The 22,702-nt window shown below is 40.7% G+C and overlaps 4 protein-coding genes and 1 long non-coding RNA gene across 7 annotated transcripts; 3 read left to right on the top strand and 2 right to left on the bottom strand.

Moving 5' to 3' along the window:
* Positions 1–284: 284 nt before the first annotated feature.
* LOC103976053 (calcium-dependent protein kinase 24) lies at positions 285–6,637 on the bottom strand. The gene is made up of 7 exons (XM_009391236.3): positions 5,692–6,637; positions 3,937–4,080; positions 3,660–3,812; positions 3,454–3,569; positions 1,207–1,374; positions 840–1,064; positions 285–661 (listed from the first exon to the last, which is right to left on the bottom strand). The coding sequence occupies exons 1-7, from the start codon at positions 6,245–6,247 to the stop codon at positions 536–538; spliced, it is 1,488 nt and encodes a 495-aa protein (XP_009389511.1). The 5' UTR covers positions 6,248–6,637; the 3' UTR covers positions 285–535.
* A 1,507-nt stretch (positions 6,638–8,144) lies between these two features.
* LOC135631808 (uncharacterized) lies at positions 8,145–9,445 on the bottom strand. The gene is made up of 2 exons (XR_010494511.1): positions 9,307–9,445; positions 8,145–9,193 (listed from the first exon to the last, which is right to left on the bottom strand). It is a non-coding gene; the product is annotated as an uncharacterized LOC135631808 (long non-coding RNA).
* A 982-nt stretch (positions 9,446–10,427) lies between these two features.
* LOC103976056 (patellin-3) lies at positions 10,428–13,475 on the top strand. The gene is made up of 4 exons (XM_065139742.1): positions 10,428–12,188; positions 12,419–12,543; positions 12,631–12,772; positions 12,855–13,475. The coding sequence occupies exons 1-4, from the start codon at positions 10,638–10,640 to the stop codon at positions 13,113–13,115; spliced, it is 2,079 nt and encodes a 692-aa protein (XP_064995814.1). The 5' UTR covers positions 10,428–10,637; the 3' UTR covers positions 13,116–13,475.
* A 2,882-nt stretch (positions 13,476–16,357) lies between these two features.
* Positions 16,358–19,076, top strand: LOC135582366 (protein WHAT'S THIS FACTOR 9, mitochondrial-like). 2 transcript variants are annotated; one of them, XM_065139051.1, is made up of 2 exons: positions 16,358–16,803; positions 17,138–19,076. In XM_065139051.1, the coding sequence occupies exon 2, from the start codon at positions 17,145–17,147 to the stop codon at positions 18,300–18,302; it is 1,158 nt and encodes a 385-aa protein (XP_064995123.1). In that variant the 5' UTR covers positions 16,358–16,803; positions 17,138–17,144; the 3' UTR covers positions 18,303–19,076. The 2 variants fall into 2 exon arrangements, with proteins under 2 accessions (XP_064995123.1, XP_064995122.1); XM_065139050.1 differs by having other exon boundaries at positions 17,069–19,076.
* Positions 19,077–19,770: 694 nt separating this feature from the next.
* LOC103976058 (short-chain dehydrogenase TIC 32, chloroplastic) lies at positions 19,771–22,685 on the top strand. 2 transcript variants are annotated; one of them, XM_065140492.1, is made up of 9 exons: positions 19,771–19,993; positions 20,515–20,746; positions 20,889–20,968; positions 21,620–21,773; positions 21,854–21,932; positions 22,055–22,139; positions 22,215–22,270; positions 22,370–22,550; positions 22,654–22,685. In XM_065140492.1, the coding sequence occupies exons 1-8, from the start codon at positions 19,879–19,881 to the stop codon at positions 22,544–22,546; spliced, it is 978 nt and encodes a 325-aa protein (XP_064996564.1). In that variant the 5' UTR covers positions 19,771–19,878; the 3' UTR covers positions 22,547–22,550; positions 22,654–22,685. The 2 variants fall into 2 exon arrangements, with proteins under 2 accessions (XP_064996564.1, XP_009389516.2); XM_009391241.3 differs by having other exon boundaries at positions 22,370–22,685.
* Positions 22,686–22,702: the final 17 nt, after the last annotated feature.

The raw sequence follows: 22,702 nt of genomic DNA, 5'->3' as shown, positions 1-22,702 counted from the left end.
TTATAAATATAACTATCTCAATATAATTTTTAAGATTATAAGGATCGAAATGATAAAGATAACTAATACGACCGATATACATTAAAATTTTTAAAATTAAAATTCTCAAATTCAACCAAGAATAAATGGTAGAAATATTAGATAACTTAATATAATTTAAACTCTTTTTTTTAGATGAGTTAATAGACAGTGCACTAAGTCGCTAATAACATATATATTTTGAGATTTTAGAAGCTACCATAATGCAGCATCTATAAAAGAAATTGTGTGGGGGATAAAGGATATGTAGTGGAACCTACTCTTATTTGCGGGGAAAAAAACAAGATCCAATAAGTGCAGATAACATCACTTGCTACAAGATTAATTACTCAAGGCATCACCAACAAAGTGTTAAACAAATCATCCTTGAAAGATCTCTCGAAATAAGTCTATAAGTTCTTCATCAAGTGATCAATATGATCGTTCAGGATTCATCTCAGTTACTTCCATGATCACCACCATGTTGTCCATTTTTCTTTGTTCCGGAGAGCATGAGTTAGTGTTCTACGTTGAAGGCATCACCCAAGTTAAAGTTTATGTTGGTTCTCGTGGCCCTTCTTCCAACGCCTACATTGCCTTTTCTCATCATGGCCGTGAATTCATTGTAATCTATTTGCCCATCCTGCAAATATAAAAAAACCTCGAGGTCATCCGTGTATACCAGTACAAAGAAAATTCAATTGTGGTTATGAAAAATCAAGATAGAAGTTACTAAAATAATAAGAGGAAACTGAATTATTGGACCGAAGATTTATGAGGGAGGAAAAAGAACTTCAGAAATAAGAAGAAAGAAGACCCACATTGTCTTGATCGGCTTCTTTGATCATCTCATCAAGGTGAACTTCATCAAGACCAAATTCTCTGCAAGCTTGTGAAAGTTCATCAATAGTTATGTAACCGCTTCCGTCTTTATCGAAAAATGAGAATGCGGACATCAAGTTCTCTTCCCTCTCCAACTTATTCATGTGTACTGTTGCTGCAAGAAATTCACCATAGTCGATTGTGCCACTTCTGTCAATATCAGCCTGCAGCCAGTTCAAACAATCCAAATCAGAGTTTCAAGTATCAAAATTTAATTTAATGTAATTAACTAGAAGAGATGAATTTAAGCATTTAACAATGCAAAAAGTTCAAGCCGAGGGCACTAATATAGTCAATATTGCGTACTGCATCCATTAGTGCATGAATCTCAGATTCCATCAGTTCAGACCCCACCCTTCTCAATCCTTCTTTCAGTTCATCAAATGTTATGGTTCCACTGTTGTCTGTATCAATCATCTTGAACAACTCTTTCAGACCACCAATCTCTTCCTCGGACAGGCTTTCAGCAATAACCTGTAGAAGAAAGAAAATGCATGCCATTGAGAAACATACATTTTCCAAGAAACAGATTTTCAACCATTTGAGAACAGATTCATTATGCTCTTAAAGAATTATTTTTGACGATTTGGAAATGATACTTCACAAAGCAAGATCTAAGCAGAAATGCATCTTTCTCCGCAAAATTGTATATGTTATGACATATGTGACAGGTAGAGTATGATAAACAATAGAACAATATAAAGATGAAGGGCATTATGCAGTCCAACTACACTTAGTGCATGTGTCTGCTGGATTCTCACTGATCTCCTTTATATTTGCAGGGTTTCTAGTATTGCATCCAAAACAGCAGAAAATTTTCTTCTGTAATAATAAATACATTCCAGTCATATGATATCCACCAACAACAATTTGGTCAAAGTGAGGTAAATAAATGCATTTATTCCAGAAACATATATGGAAAGAGAAGAAAGTACCAAGCTTGTAGCTGACAATACCTAACAGGGCAAAAAAGAAATTTAAATTTCCCACAATTGATACTGGAGATGAAGCAATTAAATGTATGCAGTCCAGAAAATATAAAGATGTGAGTTTGTAGCATTAAAAATTCCAAACAGGATGAGATGAGACATTTTGATTTCCTAAGATTGAAACTGTAATGCCAAATTAGTTAATTTCAAGCCAGTTATCGACATAATTCTGTAATCTAAACATCTGAGAAGGCAGTATGCAGTATATGGCATACAAGTAAACCACTATGTTCTGAAAGCTTATTAGCATATTTTTTTGCTTTGAAAAGTCAGAGACAGTATGAAACATATAGCATGCTCTTTTTTACAGCAGCAATATTAGCAAAACATATCCTTCTCCAGCACCTCAGACTTAGTCTTATCTTGGATAAGAAAGAAAGTAACAAATAAAAGAGAAAGAAGTAAAGACTTAAACAAGCTTCCGCCAGTGCATGGTGTTCATATTGCAAGCTTCTCAAAAGACATGAGATAAGTAAATAGTTAGAGAGGGCAATGAAGATTGCAAATTGCATTCCTGCATCTTCTATTGTGCTGGTTCCCACAAGGATAGCTAATCTAAAAAGAAAAGATTTTGTCTTGCAGCGAATCAAACATAAAAGTCTATCTACAGGTATGTTGACATGGTTTGTAATTTATATATGTTATAAAACCAATAAACTACATGCAAGGGATTGACATAAGTTTGCCACTCAGATTTTAGTAACAATACATTCTATTTTGGTTTTCAGACAGCACACCTCAACCATAACTTTTCCACATTGCTGCCAAGTCATCAACTTTGTAAAGGACAAACCTCAGATCACCAGTCTCAAAGCACTAGCAGTTTTGCTTATTAGGCAACTTGAAGATTCTAAGAGGACAACATGATATCTCCAAAATCCATTACAAATTGAAAATTCTAGGAAAGGATTTCTTATGCATGTTTACTAGGAACCCTCTGACCCCTGTGGAACCATGATTTGGATTCTTCATCCCATACATGATACTTCAGCATGTCACTGTGGTGTATGATCCAAGATGCCAAATTTGAAAATTCAAATCATAAATGTCATTCAATTTAATTGATATAAACCAACTAAAGAATCCATAGTTGTTCCGACTATAGAATCCGACAAGAAAAACAGAAAACAACAGAATCACTAAATAGTTAAGAAAAAATAATAAATTAATAGCTTTAAAGTCTTCTACTGCCATCATTTGATGACCTAACTGAATACATGGTTGATTACTTGTAGCAAGTGTCCTAGGTGAATTATTCAATGGGTACATCAACTCGAAATAACTAACCAATTAAAGCTACCCTCACACCAATAACACAACCTAGAATGTTTCACATTCCAAGTAACATAATATATAGATTGTGACAAGTCCAACAAAACCTTCATAGCTCAGGAAGTTAACACATAAAAGACTTGAAAAGCTATGGCATCAAACAAAATTAAGGATTTATCATCTAGATAACTAGTATGATAGAGATTTGAGAACAGGGAACTTTATTGAAGTACGATCAAATACCATGACAAATACCTCTTATCAGCTACAGAATATCACAAATGAAAATTACCCGTAAAGCCATCTTCTTGAGCTTGTTCATGGCAGAGAACTGCTTAAGACGTGATAGCACTGCAGAATCCAAGGGTCTATCAGGCGCAACATTGTCATCAGTGATCCATGGGTGACCTGGCAGAAGAAACTTCATATTAACTAAGAATCTGATTTGCATTTGGAGAATTTGACTCCTAAAGCAAATTATTTGCTCAAAATACTTACAAAGAACTTGATGTGCTGTAAATCTCTTCTTCGGATCTCGATTAAGCATATTACGTATAAGATCCTTAGCACTATCAGAAATGCCAGGCCATGGTTCAGACTCAAAATCTAGACGACCTTGTAGAATGTGTCTGAAGATCCCTGCTTCAGATTCTGAGAGCGACAAGAAAAAAATACTGATAAAAAAATTGCAACAAACTTTTGGGAAAATAAAATTAGACTAAATGATCCAGTATTAGCTTGTAAAAGCCGAAATTACAGATCAATAATGAATTACCTGCCCAGAAAGGAGGCACTCCACTTAACAAAATATATAAAATGACTCCGGCACTCCACACATCTGCTTCTGGTCCGTATAATTTACGCAATACCTCAGGTGCAACATAATATGGACTTCCAACCACGTCAGAAAATGTATCACCTATATAGTTCAAAAGAAACCAGCTTAAGGTGTACCACTCATTTGACTCTATGCTATTTAGGTTTATATGAAAAGTGTGAGACATCAACTTTCTTAGCACAAACTTGCATGAGAAAAGCTAAATAATTTATGCTTAATTAGATAAGGACATCTTTTGAGTATTAACAAAACAAGATAGTTTATTTAAACTGTAAAGGGTCAGGGATAAAAGTGAGCTCCTTCAGGCATTCATGGAAAATAGGAAGTCTTCCAAAATCTCCTTAAACATCTAGTGAAGGTAAGGAAACATTAATGTCAGTCCATGCAAATGGCAAGACTTTGAAAAAAACTCCACTTGCTCTGTTCTTAGCATTTCTTTTCTTATGGAATAATTGGACACAAAAAAAAGCAATCGACTCAAAATCCTTAGCGAATGAAACAACCAAATAACTTTGTATTAGAATTTCTTAAGCTTTTTTTTTAAAAAAAATTTCTTCTAAAATAAATGGAAATATTCCTTTCTAGACATGTAAGGAAAGTTCTTACTCAAGTTTTCCTGCAAACAAAACAATGCCTATCTTATGGGATTTATTCCTCTAACCTGCTTGTAACAGAAACCATCAAAATCAAGTAATAACAGACCTCTAATGAACTACACAGGCAGCTGAAATGATCAGGAAGCTAAAATCATGATATCAGTACAATGGATGTATGAATCTGTGCTGCAATTCTATACCTCATAAAAGTGCAAAAAGTAATTTATCATACCATTCAATAATTGCTCCTATATTTGCCACACACACACACATTAAAAAAAAAGAAAGAAGGAAAAGATACATTAGACAAACTACCTTCCATGTCCAAAAAATATCATCTTTCCCTGCTTGTCAATCCTCTTCACCTCTCTCAAGCTATCTCGTCCGGCAGAAGATTATTTATTCATTGTATCCAAGCTTAAGCTTAAAAGATCTTCAAACTTTCTCATCTAACAAGCATATAGAGCTTTCAGTGATTCATTTTTTATATCATAGAGTGGCTGCTCCAACCATAGAGGCTCAAGATATGTAATCTTTTCCTTTTTTTTTTTTGGTTCTCTTTTCAGTTTCATGATGTATAATTAACTGACCCATATCATACTATCAAAGATTATTCTCTCCCCATGAATGATGCAGGGGATGTGATGAATAAGAAGATTAAAAAAAGAAAACTCAAAGTACATGAATTTTGCTAATGATAATTCTTGAACTACTGACCAAGAAAGCGGGAAAACAAAATTGAAGTATATGATGCAAATTAATCATCAGGATGATGACCATTCGAGTGCTGCAATTAAAAATGTACTAAAGACTTAATATCAAAGCAGACACAAACATACAATCACCTGAACATTTCATTTCATCAGTTATCATTTATGGCGTAGCACAGCAAATGCTCTTCAGGAATTAACGAACAAATGTAGACGAGCCTAATGCACAAGAAGCAGACTAAGACAACCAGATGAATGATATGATAATATGACCAAAAGAGTTCCACAAAGTTAAGAAAAAAGACAGAACAAATATCCATCATAAACAAGATTGGCAAAAGATTAGAGATGATAGGAATAGGTCTTCGATGAGAACGAGACGAAACCTGGCTTATAGAACACAGAGAGCCCAAAATCCGTGGCTTTGAGTGCCGCATCCTCATCGGCGCTGGCGAACAAGAAATTCTCCGGCTTGAGGTCCCGATGCATCACCCCGAGAGAATGGCACGCTTCCACGACCCCCACGATGGTCTTGATCAACTGCGCCGCCTTCCTCTCGCTGTAGTGCCCCTTCTGGATGATCCTGTCGAAGAGCTCCCCGCCCGCGCAGAGCTCCATCACCAGGTGCACAAAGAGCGTGTCCTCGTAGGTTCCCTTGATCCTAACGACGTTGGGGTGCTCCGACAGGTGGTGCATGATCTGGATCTCGCGCCATACGTCCTCGTAGTCATCGCGGCAGAGAAGCTTGCGCTTGGGGATGGACTTGCATGCGTACTCCTTGCCATCGTTCTTGTCGACGCAGAGGTACGTCGTGCCGAACTGGCCCTGCCCAAGCTTCTTCCCGATGCGGTAATGCTCCCGCAGGTTCGGGGTCTTGTACGGGAGGACCGCAGAGGGCCTGGAGGGACGATGGGGAGGAGGGTTGGAAGAGGGCTGACTCATGGATGGAAAGATTGAATCTTGGACTCCGAAAGCGAAACAGAACACAAATTGGGATTTTTAGGTAGGCCGGCGTCAGAAAGATTCCGTCTTTCTTATTCTTCCTGATGAATTCTTGAAATCGTGAGGCATTCCTGAGGAAATCGATGCGAAGGGTCTTCGGAGGAAGGAAGAAACGGATGGCGTTCGGGGCTCTTCACGGAAATTTGCAGAATGGGAGCTGAAGGAGAGATTCTTGAAACCTCCGGGATGTGTATAAAGGGATGAAGGCGGAGGTCCGCGATTGGGGTCTTGGGGAAGGAGAGGGGAAGGGACGCAGAGAGGGAGTCAAGTCAAGAATAGAGAAGAGGTCATCATCCCTTCTCCGATTGGTGGCAAGAACATGGTTATCTTTTCTGCACGACCTTTATAGGGGGTTCCGTTTCCCTTATCATGGATCATCAGTTTTAATGGGTTGATTGATTCTCTTTTTCCCTTTCCTTCATTATTTATGAATTAACAACTTTTAAATAATAATATTCACATTATTAATATTGGAAATCATATATTTATTTTTTTAAGGATTTCTAAATTAATATTTTTTTTATAAAAATAGAAATAAAAAAAGATAATCTTTTATTATTTTCTCATGGCCTTTGCAGATTAAATTTGTCTTATTGTGATAGATTTGGAGGTTAAAGTGTTCTGGCAGGACAGCAGGTGGCCTATTTGGATGAGGCTGATTGCTATTGACAGTCGTCAACCATTCACAACATATTATTATTATTAGGATCAAATCATTATAAGTTGATCCAAAATAATAAAGAAAATAAATTGCTCAAATATAACAACACCCTATTTTCTTACTCTTCTCCTGCAGCATCCATTGATTCAATAGGAAAACAGCATCATATCGAACGGCTTGCTCTTAAATATAGCATATTGCAGATTCCTGCTGCTGCTGCTGCAATGTTTTCACAGTAATACAGCTTGTCTTAAGGGACCAATGTGTCCTAAAAGTCAATCCAATAAATGGGAGAGATCTAAACTGTGCTTGATTTTATCTAGTTTGGTTAACATATTTGATTTCTAATATTTTAAGTTTATTGCATATTATAAGAGAAAACATTTACAGAAATCAATTTGATATATTGATAGAAGATAAGAAAATATATATATGATCTGATTAGATCAAGTGAGATAATCTAAACTCTCCTGATTTAATTAAGAAATATTATCTTGCACAAGACTCCGAATAATTGTATACTAAGAGAAGGATCAAAGAACACTGCACACATACAAGAGAAGAGGCAGAGCTCTGATAAGAACCATGTTCATCAAGAGGCATCAAACTCAGTTGCTTACGGTAGGTTACAGATTCCACTGATTGCTCTGCAAATGGTGTGAGTCAAGGAGGGAACAGTTACTGAAGTTGAGTATAGAAGGCAAGAAGATGACAAAGAGATGCATGAATCTCACATGAGGCAATGGTTTTCTGAAGCTGACAAAAGGAGTATGCATGAACACTGTGCATTTTGTTAGGACCAAGCAGAATGAGCACCTTGTGTGGTTGTACTCCAAATACCAAGTGCAGTCCAAATCTACAAGCATACACGGCAGAATACATTGACGAAATCTTTTGACATGTTTCATGTACCCACCTTCCCTACATGCAACCAAATACCAAGTAGATTCTTTGGCAGATGTGAAGAGAACTAGCAACATGTTCCTGGAAAGCACATAGCATCATGATTTCCAGCTCATGTGCAGCTGAAGGTTGGCTGATAAAGATGGAGGAATCTGAGAGAGGGAGCGAAGCTTTGTGGCTCAACATGAGGAAGATCTTTCTGGTATTCACAAGATGGCTTTTGGTTCTCTGGAAGGTGATCTCAGAATGATTACTCCCGACTGTAGCTCCATGTAAACTAAATACAATAATGCCTTCTTATCAAGAACACTCATACATAGAATTACTAGAATTGGATTTGCTCGCACTGTGCCGAACAAATCAGATCAAACGTAGTGCAAGAAAGGATGATTTCAGGAACGAATTCATCCATTTCTCTCTGCTTTCTACATTTCTGTGTTTTTTTTGCCATCGATCCAAAACAAACAAACGAAGATTGAATCGGTTTACACACTTCAAGTCTCCGACAAACACTAATTAAAGCCCAATTCAGCTCCAATAGTAAGCGAAAAAAGCGATCTTTTTTTCCTACACACGCTTAATGTCCCCCGCCGCTGTCGCAGTCCAAGACCAGCAGTTCTCCTCCGACGAGCCGCAGCTGGTCCTCCAAGTAGCGGCGCAGCAGTCGCGGCTCCATCGCCGGCGCCTCCTGTTCCTGGCACAGCCCCAGGATCACTGAGGCGCCGCCGCTTTCCCAGCCCGGTGAGTTCCGCGGCCGCCGCCTCCTGGCCTGGAGACAGAGCCCGACGATGCAGAGCAGGGGGAAGGAGACGCAGGCCAGGGGGATGAGCACCGGGGAGCAGCAGATCAGGGCCAGTATCAGCAGGCAGGTCCTCCTCCACCCTCCTTCACCACTCGCCGGAGACCACCGCAGGGCGGCGCGCGGCAATCTTTGACCCATATCCGCCTCTGTCGCTGATGCCTTCCCCTCACCCCATAACAACCACTGCCATTAGAAGTCCACTTGGCCAGCTATCCAGATTTCCATACCTTAAGGTCTCTAATCGATTCTTGCCCTTTGGGTTAGCCGTCAATAACTTCTATCTTCATATCTTAGTGAAAGAAACAATCTTTTTCTCTCTCTGACAGTCCTCCACCTCTAACTGCTAGACATATCGAGTGCTTCATCCTCACTCCCACTAAATAGATGTAGGCAAAGATGATAAGATGCCTCCTACCAACCTCTCTACTGATGGCACCGTTCATCTTACAAATATTGCCGTAATGTTGCTTGGCTCGAAACACAACCATCATCACATTTATGTGTGGTAGTTCAGTCATGCCTAGTAATTAATTCCAATGCATTAATTAGTAGAAAGGTACGCAGAATCATTCTAGTACAAATGCCAAATTGCTTATTACAGTCCTAAGTTACAGAGGATTGAAGTTGTCTTACTCTGTCGATGATACCAAAAATCTCTCCACTGCAAATTGGTAACTTGACAGGAGAGGTCCAAAAGCCATGGTGTCTCAACCACAGCCATGTTCTGCAGAATCCTCAACGGCTCTCTGTCCACAAGAGCTGATAGAATGGGCAGAGAAGGCAACAGAGTTGGCCAGTCCCCACACTCGTCGACTGACCCAGTTATCTTCTCATGTTCTTAATGCAGCCTCTAAATTATTAGTTTCTGTGGAGAGCTACAGATCTTTTGTGTTGGAGTTCCATCGCCCCCAACTTTGGTTAGCTGGACCAGCTGCTATCGACTACTGCTACTGCTCTTTCCAACTACATCATTATCACACACCAAATACTATCAGGCTTGCCTTCCAATCATTGCTCTTAGACTTTACAACCATGTGTGCGCGGATATATTATTTCTTGTAGCGCAACACGAGGCATGAAACCCGGCCATTAATGTGAATTATGTCTTAGCATTTATCCTTATCCATCAGTAAACAAGCAGCAGGAATAGCAAATATTCTGTAGTCGTTCATTAGGACTTCTTTTCTTCTTCTTTGTCCAGATAAGTGTGGTGGGGAAGAAGATACTCGGCGAGGAACATGTAGGACATAGCTGGAGACGTGTTGGAGGTGAGAGACGAAGAGAGAGGCAGGAGATAAGAAGGAATGAAAGCAGAGCAAAGTAAAAGAGAAAGCGACGTGCTTCCCTCAAAATGAGCACAATCTCGTCCGCCTCATCCGGCCTTCTCTTGGGATGCATTGGATCCTCGATAGGCTTCTTTGTCGCCATCTCCATCGATAAGATGCCGAAGCCCATTTAAATATTATGGTGTTTTTGTTGTTGTCAACTCTCTACGTGATTGTATGATAATTCGGCGAAGAAATAATAACATTCTCCTGCCCAAATCACTGTTCCAGCCATTAATTACTAATATAAGATCGACATTAGGAATCATCATCTTGTTCTCTCAGCAGAGTGATTGATGCAAAACCAAATCATCGAGCAACGTTAGGCTTATTATGGAGATCGAAGGAAGGAGGAGGTGTCGTGAGATTCCTTCGAAATCATTGCAACGGCTACAACTTGTTCGTGATTTAAAATCCTTCACGAATCTTAAAGAAGTCGTCCTTCTTCTCCACAAAAAAAGCCACCGCAACAGTTCTCAAAGCTGTCCAACGGACTCTGACAGCCTGTTCTCTTCTTTGTGGGTGTATATAACTCCGCCTACCCGTTTCCCTCTTACCAACCAACGCAGCCATCAGCTCCGCTTCAAGACTCGAGCTTTTTGAGTCCTCTTTGCTTCTGTTTGTTTGGAAGACCGAGCGATGGCCGAGGAGACCAAGACGGAGGCACCAGAGGCGGCTCCCGCCGAGGAGGTTGTCGTCGCGGAGGTGGCGGCCGCGGAGAAGGAGGTTGTTGATGAGCCGCCGCCGCCGCCTGCGCCTGAGCCTGAGCCTGCCCCCGAGGTGCAAAAGCCGACCAAGAATCCGGCTTTGGAAGTCGCGTTGGCCGCTGAGGCGGCGGCCGAGGCGGAGGAGAAGAAGGCCGCGGCGCAGGAGGCGGAGGCGGCTGCTAAGGCCGCCACCATCCTCCAAGCTGTCTCCTTTAAGGAGGAGAGCAACCTCGCTTCCGACCTCGATGACCCCGAGAAGAAGGCCCTCGAGGAGCTCAAGCAGCTCGTCCAGGCCGCTCTCGCCAATAATGAATTCTCCCCTCCTCCTCCTCCGCCGCCGCAACCGGCCCCCGCTGCCGCTGCACCCACATCTGCTGAGGAACCTCCTTTCAAGGCGGAGGAGGCCAAGGCTGTAGAGGAACCCGCTGCTACCCCGGTGGAAGAGCCCGAGAAGGCCGTGGCGGAGGAGGCCAAGGCTGAGGCGGAACCCGCTGCTACCCCGGTGGAAGAGCCCCATAAGGCCGTGGCGGAGGAGGCCAAAGCTGAAGCGGAACCCGCTGCTACCCTGGTGGAAGAGCCCCAGAAGGCTGTGGTTGAGGAGGCCAAGGCTGAAGCGGAACCGGCTGCTACCCCGGTGGAAGAGCCCCAGAAGGCCGTGGCGAAGGAGGCCAAGGCTGAAGAGGAACCCGCTGCTACCCCGATAGAAGAACCCCAGAAGGCCATGGTGGAGGAGTCGGCCCCACCGGCCAAGGAGGAAGAGGCCGAGAAGCCGGCGCCGGCGTCGGCGTCTCCTACGGCGGAGAAGGCCATCGTGGTGGATGATGACGGCGCCAAGACCGTTGAAGCCATAGAGGAAACCGTCGTCCCCGTCTCCGCTCCACCACCCGCAGAGACCGAGGCACCGGCGGCCGAAGCGCCGAAGGCGGAGAAGGAAGAGGAAAAGTCACCTGCTCCTCCCACCGAGCCGACTCCACCGGCGCCGGAGGAGGTCTTCATCTGGGGCGTCCCGCTCCTCGGCGACGAGCGGAGCGACACCGTTCTCCTCAAGTTCCTCCGCGCCCGGGACTTCAAGGTGAAGGAAGCCATGGCCATGCTCAAGAACGCCGTGCTCTGGAGGAAGGAGTTCGGCATCGAGGCACTCCTCGAAGAGGACCTCGGCGTCCTGGAGATGGAGAAGGTGGTCTTCATGCATGGAGTCGACAAGGAGGGCCACCCCGTGTGCTACAACGTCTACGGGCAGTTCCAAAACAAGGAGCTTTACGCAGCAGCCTTCGCCGATGAGGAGAAGAGGAAGCGGTTCTTGAGGTGGAGGATTCAGTACCTGGAGAAGGGTATAAGAAACTTGCTTGACTTCAAGCCGGAAGGGGTTTCAACAATGGTGCAGGTCACTGATCTCAAAAATTCCATTGGCCTGGCAAAGAAGGAGCTCCGCCAGGCTCTCGACCTGCTTCAAGATAACTATCCCGAGTTTGCAGCCAAGCAGGTAACTTGAACTCTCGATCCTCCATTACTTTAAAGTTACCAACGTGATTAGATCTTTAGACTGTTAATCTAAGTTGAATCTAGGCAAAAGATTCTGATTCCAATGATGTTGCTATCAAACGTTGGATTTTGATGGGTGCCTTGAGAACAGTTATGATGAATTCACGAAAAATTCTTGATGGTTATGGCTAATGATCCTACATAATAACAATGAGCTGCTGTCTTTGTTAGGTGTTCATCAATGTCCCCTGGTGGTACCTGGCTTTCAACAGGATGATTAGCCCATTCTTTACACAGAGGACCAAAAGCAAGTTCGTCTTTGCAGGGCCATCTAAATCAGCTGAGACTCTTTTCAAGTTAGTAGAGATCTGTCAATAATTCCTTTATTGTAGTAAATAACACGGCTGCTAATCTTAAATTTCTTGTGTTATCGAATCTTTTAGATACATAGCTCCCGAGCAAGTCCCTGTTCAATTTGGAGGCCTGAGCAAGGAGAATGACACAGATTTCAGCACCGCTGATGCTGTTATAGAGACAACCATTAAGCCCTCAACAAAGCAAGCGATCGAGATTCCAGTTACTGAGGTAGGGAGGTTCTTCTTTTCCACTTCCAAACAACTTAACGTTTAGGTTGTGTTGTGGTCTTGATTGAACTGCTACTTTACAGTCATGCATTCTTGTTTGGGAGCTTCGTGTTCTGGGTTGGGACGTGAATTATGGTGCTGAGTTTGTGCCTAGTGCCGAAGACGGATACACAGTGATTGTGCAGAAGTCGAGGAAGATGGTCGTGACCGATGAGCCTGTGGTGAAGGACAGCTTCAAAATTGGAGAGGCTGGCAAGGTGGTTCTCACAGTGGACAACACCACCTCCAAAAAGAAGAAACTCCTCTACAGATACAAGACCAAGAGCTCTAGTGATTCAATTTGAGGTGCTTGCTGTTGCCCAATCGTGAAAACCGAAAGAAGACATAGCGCTTTCTGTTGATTACATAGAGAGTTCTAGCACTTTACGTTCATGGATTTTGTGTTGAGTTAATTGTTTTGCATGATCTAAGTGGATGGATGCTGTTCTTTGCGAGTCAGAATTCGTTTTGTGGAAATAGGTACAATGAGGACCTCTCTTGCTGCTGTCCTGTAAATTAAATCTTGTATACATGCTGTCTGTCATATGATTTTTGCTTGTGTTCAGAGTTCCAGCCATGAGAGCTGCTATCTGCTGTCTAAGTTCTTCATTTCCTTCTTGGTTCCGTCATTTGGAAGTATATTATCTATTTGCTGTCTTCTTCAATCATGTGGTCTGCCACTTGAAGTTCAACTAGCATATCTATCTCCTACATTTGCTCATTCCAGCTAATGAGATTGGAATAATACAGCCAAGCTAACATGTCATGCAGTACAAGGATGGTGCTCATAATTGTTCCTGAGTCCTATAAAAACCATATTAGCCAAATTCAAATTGGCCTAGTGGATCCTTCAAAGTCCCTGTTTAGTGTGGTGGAATCCAACTTATTAGCAATTGCAGGTGGTCTTATCACAGGCTAATTGTGCAGGTGGCTGAGCCAAAAGCAAATAGCTGGACAGTCTAGTTTTATGCTTTGGCATCATTGCCTTTGTTTCACCTTTCCTGTGGAGCCAGAACACAGCATCTGAACTTGGCTGTAAGATCCCAATTTCTGGTCATAACATAGATGATCAAAGCAAATACTTTGACAAAAAGGTGGGTAAGAACTTCCCTACATTATCATGTCTTTGGTATAAAGCTCTCATAATCTCTTGTTTGGCCACAGCAGGAGAGGGAGAAGGTTCATATTGTGTTTATCTTTAGCAGCTGTAAAGTTCTTTGACACCCTACATGCAACCTGTGTGTTGGAATTTAGAACATGATGGTGGTCACTATCCCTACCTTGGGGCATCTTCTGTGACAGTTGCTGTCCTTGATTTGGTCAAAAACTCAGGCTCCTCCTCTAATCTTTCCAACTTAAAAAGAGGAAAACCATTTCATTAGGAGAACACCTTGCATAGATTAGAAAATGTGAACTCATCTTGATTTGATCCTACAACACCTGAAGTTTATCACCCAGAAACAACAACACCAACACAATCATTTGATCCTCTCTGTGCTCCCATGTGCAGGTCTGCTGGAACTTGGCCTACTTTACCCGTATCAAACTCTAATGCATGAACTTAAGCTACCCATGTATCCTTACAAAATCCCCCATGGTTACAATCACACAATCATGCTCAGTTCATCTTGCCCCAGACACCAAATTTCCATGGAGTACAATGATTGTTAGAACAGCCAGTGGGTGCAGGGGGAGGCATTTGTACTGTGAGGGGATCCCAAGTTATCTTTGTCAGAAATTGACTGCTATTTAAGATGGCTTCAAGATCCAGTAAACATGAAGAAGACACCAGTTTGTGAGAAGGAGAAGGAGCCAGGGAAAGATGCACTTGTTGCAGGGCAGTGGCATGTGGGTGTGTCCAGGACTTGCAGCCTTAGCCTGGTGGCAGGGAAGCTGGGGAATGTGATTGTTTTGTTGCCCATTAAACTTGATGGCCAGGACAACAATGCATGTGCTTCATTAAAATCTTTTGGCCTTCAATTTATTATGCATCACACTCAGATTGCTTGGCATCTCAGATCATGCCATGAACTCTTAGTATTTTTCCTTTTTATTTTTTTGGGAATAACTTGCCATCTATTGCCAAGCCTTCTGTGTAATGCCAAGATTTTTCAACAATTAAATCATATTTATAAGTCTCGACTGCAGAAAAATGGTAAAATATTAGAAAAAGTGAAGCATTAATGCTGAAAAGCATATATATATAAATATATAGTTAATATCATTAGTTGATGATAATGTTAAAGTTCCAACTAACATCAATAATATTACATATTTATACTTTCTAAATAAACAATCAAATAGAATGTGAAAGTGATAAGAAGTAGTTTAATTACTTTAACATCTTAATCTATTTTAAACTCATTGATAATTATAATTGGTGGTAATTAATTTAAGTTTATCGGGCAGATTCTAAGATTAGTAAAATATGTGTAGGATTTAAATATTTAAAGGATCGGATGATTGATTAAATGATCACAAAAGACATCTTTAAAAATTTAATGATAATAACCTTATCTTTTCTACTTTTTGATGTATGTGAAGAAGCAGTCAAAGAGCCACAACTAGAATTGGATTTCGGGTCAAAATTTGTCTTAATCCGACCCGATTGTTTGAGTATATTTCAATTTGGGATTGGGTTACAATGAACAAATCAATTCGCATGATGTGTTCATGCGAGTTGGATTCATGGGAACGTCAATCCAACTTGTTTTCATAACACATGATGTGTTTCTATCAATAATCTTGCTAAACGTGTCGTTTAATCTCATTTATTTTTTCTATACGCCACCAAACAATCCAATGGAATATATTTTTTGGTTATTAAAACTTCGATTTATTATTTTATAAAAATATTAGCAATTTTCTACTTGCATTGACTTTTTGAAAAGATTTATCATCAGATATAAGGTTATATTTTAACGGAATAATTTTTTAAAAAATATTTATTTATATTTATTAATTAGAGTAAATTAAAGGGTACACTCCTTTAAAAAAATTACTTTTCAATTTTTTTTGTAAAGCATCCCTATTTAAAAAAATAAAAAATAATAATTTTCTTCAACGTAATCATTTTATTTTGTCTGTACTCAACCCTACTCATCGATCATTGTCTCCATCCGAATCCAACAACTTACAATAATATTACTCACTCGAAATCACTAAGGATGATCTACACATGATGGAAGAAGATAGTTGATTCTCGCATAAGAGTTATAGATGAAAAACTATCCACTCTTACGTAAGACTATAGGAAAAAAAACATACGCGTGCATCCTTATACGAGGGCGACAAGTAACGACGGACGATAAAAGTGACGATGAGTTTGATAATATTATATATATATATATATATATATATATATATATATATATATATATATATATATATCTTTATCATACTAGAAAAAACAATTATTCTACAGAAATTTTCAAAAAAAGAAAAAGTCTTTTCCGAAAATTCGTTATAAATTAAATATAATTTACACGTCTTCTGTAAACTATAAAATAAACGTTTTTTTAAATAAGGGAACAAATCTGCCCTCGATGCCACAAACCAAACCGACCGTTCTCCGTCGACGCCGCCGGCCTTTGTCGCTCTCGCGCCTCCGCCTCTCTTCATCTCTCTCGTGCTTCAGCCCCTCTCACTTTCTCGTCGTCTCTCTTCTCCGTACGCCGCCCGCCTTCTCGCCGCGTCACGCAGCACATCAGCGCCCGCCTTCCCTCCCCCGCTGGTTCACGGCTTCCTCTCTCCCTTTCTGGCTGTTGCCATCTTTCTCTTTTCCGCTGGCTCATGTCATAGCTGCCACCAAATCTTCCTTCGTAAGTCGCCCTGTGGCGCGTCCTCGGTCCCTGCCACCGGGTCCCGGCCATTACTTATTCCGGCCTTCGACTGTCTTCTAGGAGGATAGGAAGAGGGAAGAGAAGTTTTGAGGAGGGATTCGAGGAGGTTCCTACGTTTCCATAGGAGAGAGACAGAGCGCTAGAGAGAGAGGTAAGACTGTTGACTCCATTTCCTTTTGTTTGTATTTGATTCTGGAAACTCCCATAAACCCTAAGCCCTAATGGTATAAAGTCTCAAACTCCAATCTTTATCTTATTCTTCGCAAAAAGCTTTGCGTTCTCTGCTTGCTAGTTGATAGATTAGATTGCTCTGAACTTAAAATCGTAGAAAAACCCATCAAAATCTAACCTTTCTCATTGGAGACAACGATCAGGTAGCTTCTCATCAGAAACTCATGTAATTTCCTCGCCTGCAGGAGACTTGGTTTATCACCAATACTAAGAGGTTTGCTTGATCCGTAAACCCAAATACTGAATTCCTGTAGGACAAAGATGCTTCTGCTGCTTGTCAATAGAAGGTTTAGAGAACTGGTGTTATGTTATCACAAAAATTTGGCTTTCTCACACACACAAAAGTCCAACTATGTGGATGTGAAAATGAAATGGATGAAGGATCCTTTATATGATTCTGTTAACATCCTTCTCAAATCCAAGGAGCTCAGACCACTCATCTCCCTCAAGAACATTATTTCCAAAGAACCCACTGGCTGTATCCCCATCTCTGCCGTCTCCAAGCAGAACCGCATTCTAGAAGTCTCTGGCAAGGTTGCAGGATTTCTCAGGAGGTACCCAGCTGTTTTCGAGGAGTTCACCGGTCCAAAGTACAACCTCCCATGGTTCAAGCTCACTCAAGAAGCTGCTGATCTTCATCACAGAGAGTGTAAAGTCTATGCGGCCCATCGGTCAGAGATTGTCGACAGATTGAGGAGATTGATCCTTATGTCGAGGGAGAGGAGTCTGCCTTTGAGGACAGTCCAAGGTATGTTATGGTATCTCGGATTGCCCGAAGATTATCTTAAAAATTCAGAAGAGATTTCAAAAGGATACTTTCAGATCGTGGATATGGGAGATGGAGAGCAGGGATTGAGTGCATCAATTTGTTCAAATGAGCAGGTGTTTTCTGTGCTACAAAGGAATGCAATGAAGTCAAATGGGATCCTTCACTCGCCACCATCAGTCATTGAGTTTCCTCTTTTCCCTTCTAAAGGTTTTCGCTTAAAGCGGAAGATTGAGTTGTGGTTAGAAGAATTTCAGAAGGTCGAGTATGTATCCCCATATGAAACTTTTTCAAGCCTGGATCCGAATAGTGATATTTCAGAGAAGCGGGTGGCTGGGGTTCTTCACGAATTGCTCTCTCTCTTTGTAGATAACTCTGCTGAAAGGCGGAGGCTGCTTTGCCTCAAGAAGCATTTAGGTTTGCCGCAAAAGTTTCATATGGTGTTTGAACGCCATCCCCATATTTTTTACCTCTTGCTGAAGAGCAAGACTTGTTTTGTTGTCCTTAAAGAAGCATATTGTGCTGGCTCAGAAACTGCTATTGAGAGGCACCCTCTTCTGGGAGTGAGGGAAGGGTATGTGAGGCTGATGATTGAGTCGGAGGCTATTCTGAGAAGCCGAAGGAGTACGAAACCTTTGGAAGAAATATCATAAGGAAATTACGATGCAAATCCCGGTTCCAAGAGTAGAGAAAATCCTGATTCTGTGTAGATGGGAAATGGAAGAAGGCTGCCATAACTAGTTCTGTAAATTTCAATGGTAGCTAGAATGCCAAAACACCATAGTGGTTGCACAACATGCTGAGTTAATATTAAAAAAAAAAGAGCCCATGCAAGTACTCCATTGTTGTTAATATTAAAAAAAAAGCTACTGTTTTATTGAAGCATCAGTGCGAAGCTTCGGATCAAATTACAAGATCTACGTCCCAGTAGAACTGAAGAACCCAAGATACAGGATGCATCCAATAATCTCATTAAAAATTTTCTTGTCTCTTTTGCTTATTCATGAAATATGAGGATCAAGAATCAGCTATTGTGCTGGATACTGTGTGGCTTCAACATTGAAAATCATCATGCTGCCACAATTCATATTCCAGTTTCATCTGCATCAGGATTGCTATTTATTACCAATGATGGAGCTTTCAAGTTAAATGTGCACATCTCAAACCTAGTAGTTTGTATCAGCTAGAGTTGTCACTGGAAAGCTAACTTTCTTTAGTAGCATATGTATTTTTAGTATAAGCAAGACCTTTTTTCGGCGTAGTCTGTATTTGCTGAATTTTGTTCATTTTGATGAAGGTAGCACCATAGGTAACAATGGATAAGAAAATTTAACTCATCAAGGGCCTGTTTTGTGGGCTTTCAAAATTTTGAATTGTGTTTCTAAAAACAATTATTATTTGGATGATAGTCTGTGTTCTGTGATTGATGATTGTGATTACGAAACAGAATATGGAAAACAATTTTAAGGTGTCATTACTGTCATGATTTCTATTATTTACTAGTGGTCTTAGTTATTATCTGCTACATTTTTTTGTTTTTACTGTAGATAAATGTCCTACTTTATGCTGTTGTTCTTTTAGGCTTTCTATTAACACCTTGTTCAGTTCCAAATTGAATTGGGAAGCTTTTGATAGGATAGATGTGCACAAACATATATTGATATATATATGTAAGAAATGATGATTATTCATGGTTATTATTGGTTTTTTTTTAATGATTAAGAATGTTAAGACAGAGTTTGTGACACAGCTACAGCATTTCTTAATTAAGAAAAAAAAAAGTTTATCTTAGAGGGCCTCCCATTGCTGAGCATTTATATCATCTTTGTCATGTAATAGCTCACTTTTTGTTTGACGATGTCATCCGCGACTCTCACGATGTGATGATGAAGTCCGAGCACGAGCAAATGATTCGAGCTCGTACGGTGTTCGTGCAAATGCCCTTGAACTTGTACTCTCACGAGCACTTTGATATGCTGCCATGCTGCTGGATTGCTATTGAAGATTGACTCGAGGCCCCAATCCACATCATTCGAAGCCGGGGCTCTTGGAATCCACAAGCTACCTTAGCTCTGATCCATAAATCCACGCATCCGAACGCCGCCACTTCTATGGCTAACAACAGCCCACCTCTCTCTGGTCGCAGTCTCTTAGCTTGCTGTCCTACCACGCTATGTGCGTCGTACTACACCGATTCTGTAGTTGCTAAAGAAGAAAAGAGAGCCGGAGATGGGTCTTCTGGGATGGCTTTGGCGAGCAGGTCCTTCTGGTTTTGGCTCATCTTCGACCGCCGAGCAGGTCACAGAAGGAATTGATGGAAGTCAACTTACCGCGATCGTCACAGGTTCTTGAGCTCCTTCTCCTCCTCTCGATAGGGATTGCCATGGCAGCTCTATCAGTAGTGTCCTGTGAATTTATCCTTCTCTTGAAAATGAAGACGGTTCCAAACTTATTAGAAGCATGCTTCACGAAAATGAACTGCAAGTGAACCAAAGGGCTTAGAATAAGTAAAGTTGGTGACTTTGTAGCCAAATCATCGTTCGCTGCTGCCTTTTCCTTCTTCTTTAGAATTTTACACTCCTTTGTCATCATTGCTAAACTCAAGGAAGGTTTGATTTGAAGCCAGAACTGTTCTTTCATGTCCTCTTGTCCGACGTGCCTTGGTACCGTAGACCATGCGGACAAAGTGACCGACGAATTGCTCCAAAGAGCATGAGAATTCTCACCCTAGTGTTTGAATACTTGACCATGCAAGCATAACTTGTGACTAATGAATTGCCTCTGAAAATAATCAGAATACTAGCAAAGCATATTTTAGATTTGATTAACGCCACAAATAACTACCATCTATTTTATGTACTGCAGGAGCAACAAACGGCATCGGAAAAGAGACAGCAAGAGTACTAGCGCTTAGAGGTGCCAAAGTCATTATACCATCACGAACTCTGGATAGTGGGTTGAAGGTGAAACAAAGCCTCCTTGAACAGAATCCGAGTGCAGAACTTCATGTTATGGAGATGGATCTCAGCTCCCTCGACTCTGTTGGCTCGTTTGCTCGATCTTTCAATTCATCGCACAAGCATTTGAACATACTTATGTAAGCATAATCTCTGACTGGTGCCGCTATTATGTAAAATAGCATGAAACTTTTGACCTTTATACTAAATTTAATTTATGAAATTTGATTCCATTTAATTAGCTCACAAAGTAACATTCTTATCTTTAGAACTTCGTATCAGCAATAATGCAGGAATCATGGCTTGCCCTTTCCAGCTTTCTAGAGATGGAATTGAGTTGCAGTTTGCCACAAATCACCTAGGTATTTGTTTCGATCAAGCAAGTTGCTTTCCTAATTCCACATTGCATTTCTCCAACTATTTCATATTACTTGCGAGTCTTTCTCAGTAGCTATAACACTTCTTATGGAAGGTGCATTGGATACAATGCGGCATGAGTGAAGTACTATATATATACATAAGAGATAAATAAATGTGAGTGCCATCCCATGATTCTTCTGAGAGGATTTACCTGATGGTCCAAAAGAAAAGATCTGTGAGAAGGATCATAATACGATGGAGGATAAGTTATTTATATGACAGGCGACTTTGGAAAGCAACAGAAAGACATGTAGTCAGGACTTGCTATGTCCATGATGATAGCAACCAAATAGATTTGAAGTGCATTCCTTTATAACTAAAATCCTGTATTGTGGTAATTCACAAAATGAGAGATAAGCTTAGTTATCATACAGGAATAGTGACAGTTGCAATCCATTCCACAGTAAGCTTTATATATTCTGGATGATCATCATCAAGGCATGATTATCATCAGTGCTCATTAAAAAGCAAGGTTATATTATCTTGAGAACAGCCAGATCAGGTATATACTATTGATGTAAGCAAACAGTAAGAAATAATTTTTGCTTCTTTAAAATATCAAAGATGTGTCCTAATGTTTCTGAATGCCACAGGACACTTTCTGCTCACTAATCTCCTGCTGGACAAGATGAAAGCCACAGCCAAAAAAATGGGAGTGCAGGGAAGAATAATCAATGTTTCATCAAATGCTCACCGAAGAAGTGATGGATCTTGCTTCAACCTTGATAAGATAAATGACCAATCAAAGTTAGCTTCCTATTGGATAACTTATCTTAGCAGCTGATCACATTTCAATTGGCTTACTTGATACAAAACTCTTGCCACAGGTACAAACCTTTCATCGCATATGCTCACTCAAAACTAGCTAACATACTTCATGCAAATGAGCTGTCTAAGCATCTACAGGTCTGCATCAATTATCCAATTGCTGTGAAGTACAACAAAGATATATATTTGCAATTTGAAGTATCTTGCATGACTTTAATCAAGAGTGGATACATTAAGCTCCATTTAATTATCATCATCAGGAAGAGGGATCCAATGTGACAGTAAACTCTCTGCACCCAGGAGTAATATTTACGAACCTCGCTCGTCATATAGAGATGAACCCTAGTATGTACTTATAGCTTATCTTCTTGTTGAGTCTCTAATTAACTTGGAATAAATCGTTTCCTTTTTTCTTTGTAGCCTTGATGAAATCACTTGCCGCTCTTGCAAAACCAATTTTAAAGAGCATACCCGAGGTATGTCATCGATTTCAATGATTCTTACTTGGAAAGTTATAATGCTTTTTTTCTCTGCAATTGCTGATCTTTGAGTGAGCAAGCATTCCGTCTTTGCAGGGAGCAGCAACTACTTGCTATCTAGCATTACATCCGCAAGTAAAAGATGTTACCGGGAAATATTTTGCGGACTGCAATGAGGCAATGCCTTCAGGAAAAGCAAGAGATGAAATCTTAGGCAAAACGCTGTGGGAGTTCAGTGAAGAACTTGTTAAAAGAAGAAGCAGGCCTGTGTGACATCGTATGGTCTCTTTCCTCGTGTATCGATAATTCACGGTTCCCTCTACCTTACAGTGTCCCACATTATCATGACATTTCTGACCTCGAACTTATTCTGTATGAAGACTGTGCTTTATAAAGCAGTATGTTACGGCAATCACGTGCGAAGCAGAC

Source organism: Musa acuminata, chromosome BXJ3-2 (genome assembly GCF_036884655.1).
Source record: "Musa acuminata AAA Group cultivar baxijiao chromosome BXJ3-2, Cavendish_Baxijiao_AAA, whole genome shotgun sequence".
Classification (NCBI taxonomy): Eukaryota; Viridiplantae; Streptophyta; class Magnoliopsida; order Zingiberales; family Musaceae; genus Musa; species Musa acuminata.
The sequence above is the reverse complement of the archived record's forward strand: the minus strand, read 5'-3'. Positions and strand labels throughout refer to the sequence as shown.

Coding starts and splice junctions, on each gene's coding strand:
- LOC103976053 (XM_009391236.3), bottom strand. CDS start 6,247: ATGAGTCAGCCCTCTTCCAACCCTCCTCCCCATCGTCCCTCCAGGCCC. Junction 4,081..5,691: donor CTCTGTGTTCTATAAGCCAG/GTTTCGTCTCGT, acceptor TGAACTATATAG/GTGATACATTTTCTGACGTG. Junction 1,065..1,206: donor TTCATGCACTAATGGATGCA/GTACGCAATATT, acceptor AACTGGCTGCAG/GCTGATATTGACAGAAGTGG.
- LOC135582366 (XM_065139051.1), top strand. CDS start 17,145: ATGCTTCTGCTGCTTGTCAATAGAAGGTTTAGAGAACTGGTGTTATGT.
- LOC103976056 (XM_065139742.1), top strand. CDS start 10,638: ATGGCCGAGGAGACCAAGACGGAGGCACCAGAGGCGGCTCCCGCCGAG. Junction 12,544..12,630: donor TCAGCTGAGACTCTTTTCAA/GTTAGTAGAGAT, acceptor CGAATCTTTTAG/ATACATAGCTCCCGAGCAAG. Junction 12,773..12,854: donor TCGAGATTCCAGTTACTGAG/GTAGGGAGGTTC, acceptor GCTACTTTACAG/TCATGCATTCTTGTTTGGGA.
- LOC103976058 (XM_065140492.1), top strand. CDS start 19,879: ATGGGTCTTCTGGGATGGCTTTGGCGAGCAGGTCCTTCTGGTTTTGGC. Junction 20,747..20,888: donor AAGCATTTGAACATACTTAT/GTAAGCATAATC, acceptor ACTTCGTATCAG/CAATAATGCAGGAATCATGG. Junction 22,140..22,214: donor TCATATAGAGATGAACCCTA/GTATGTACTTAT, acceptor TTTTCTTTGTAG/CCTTGATGAAATCACTTGCC.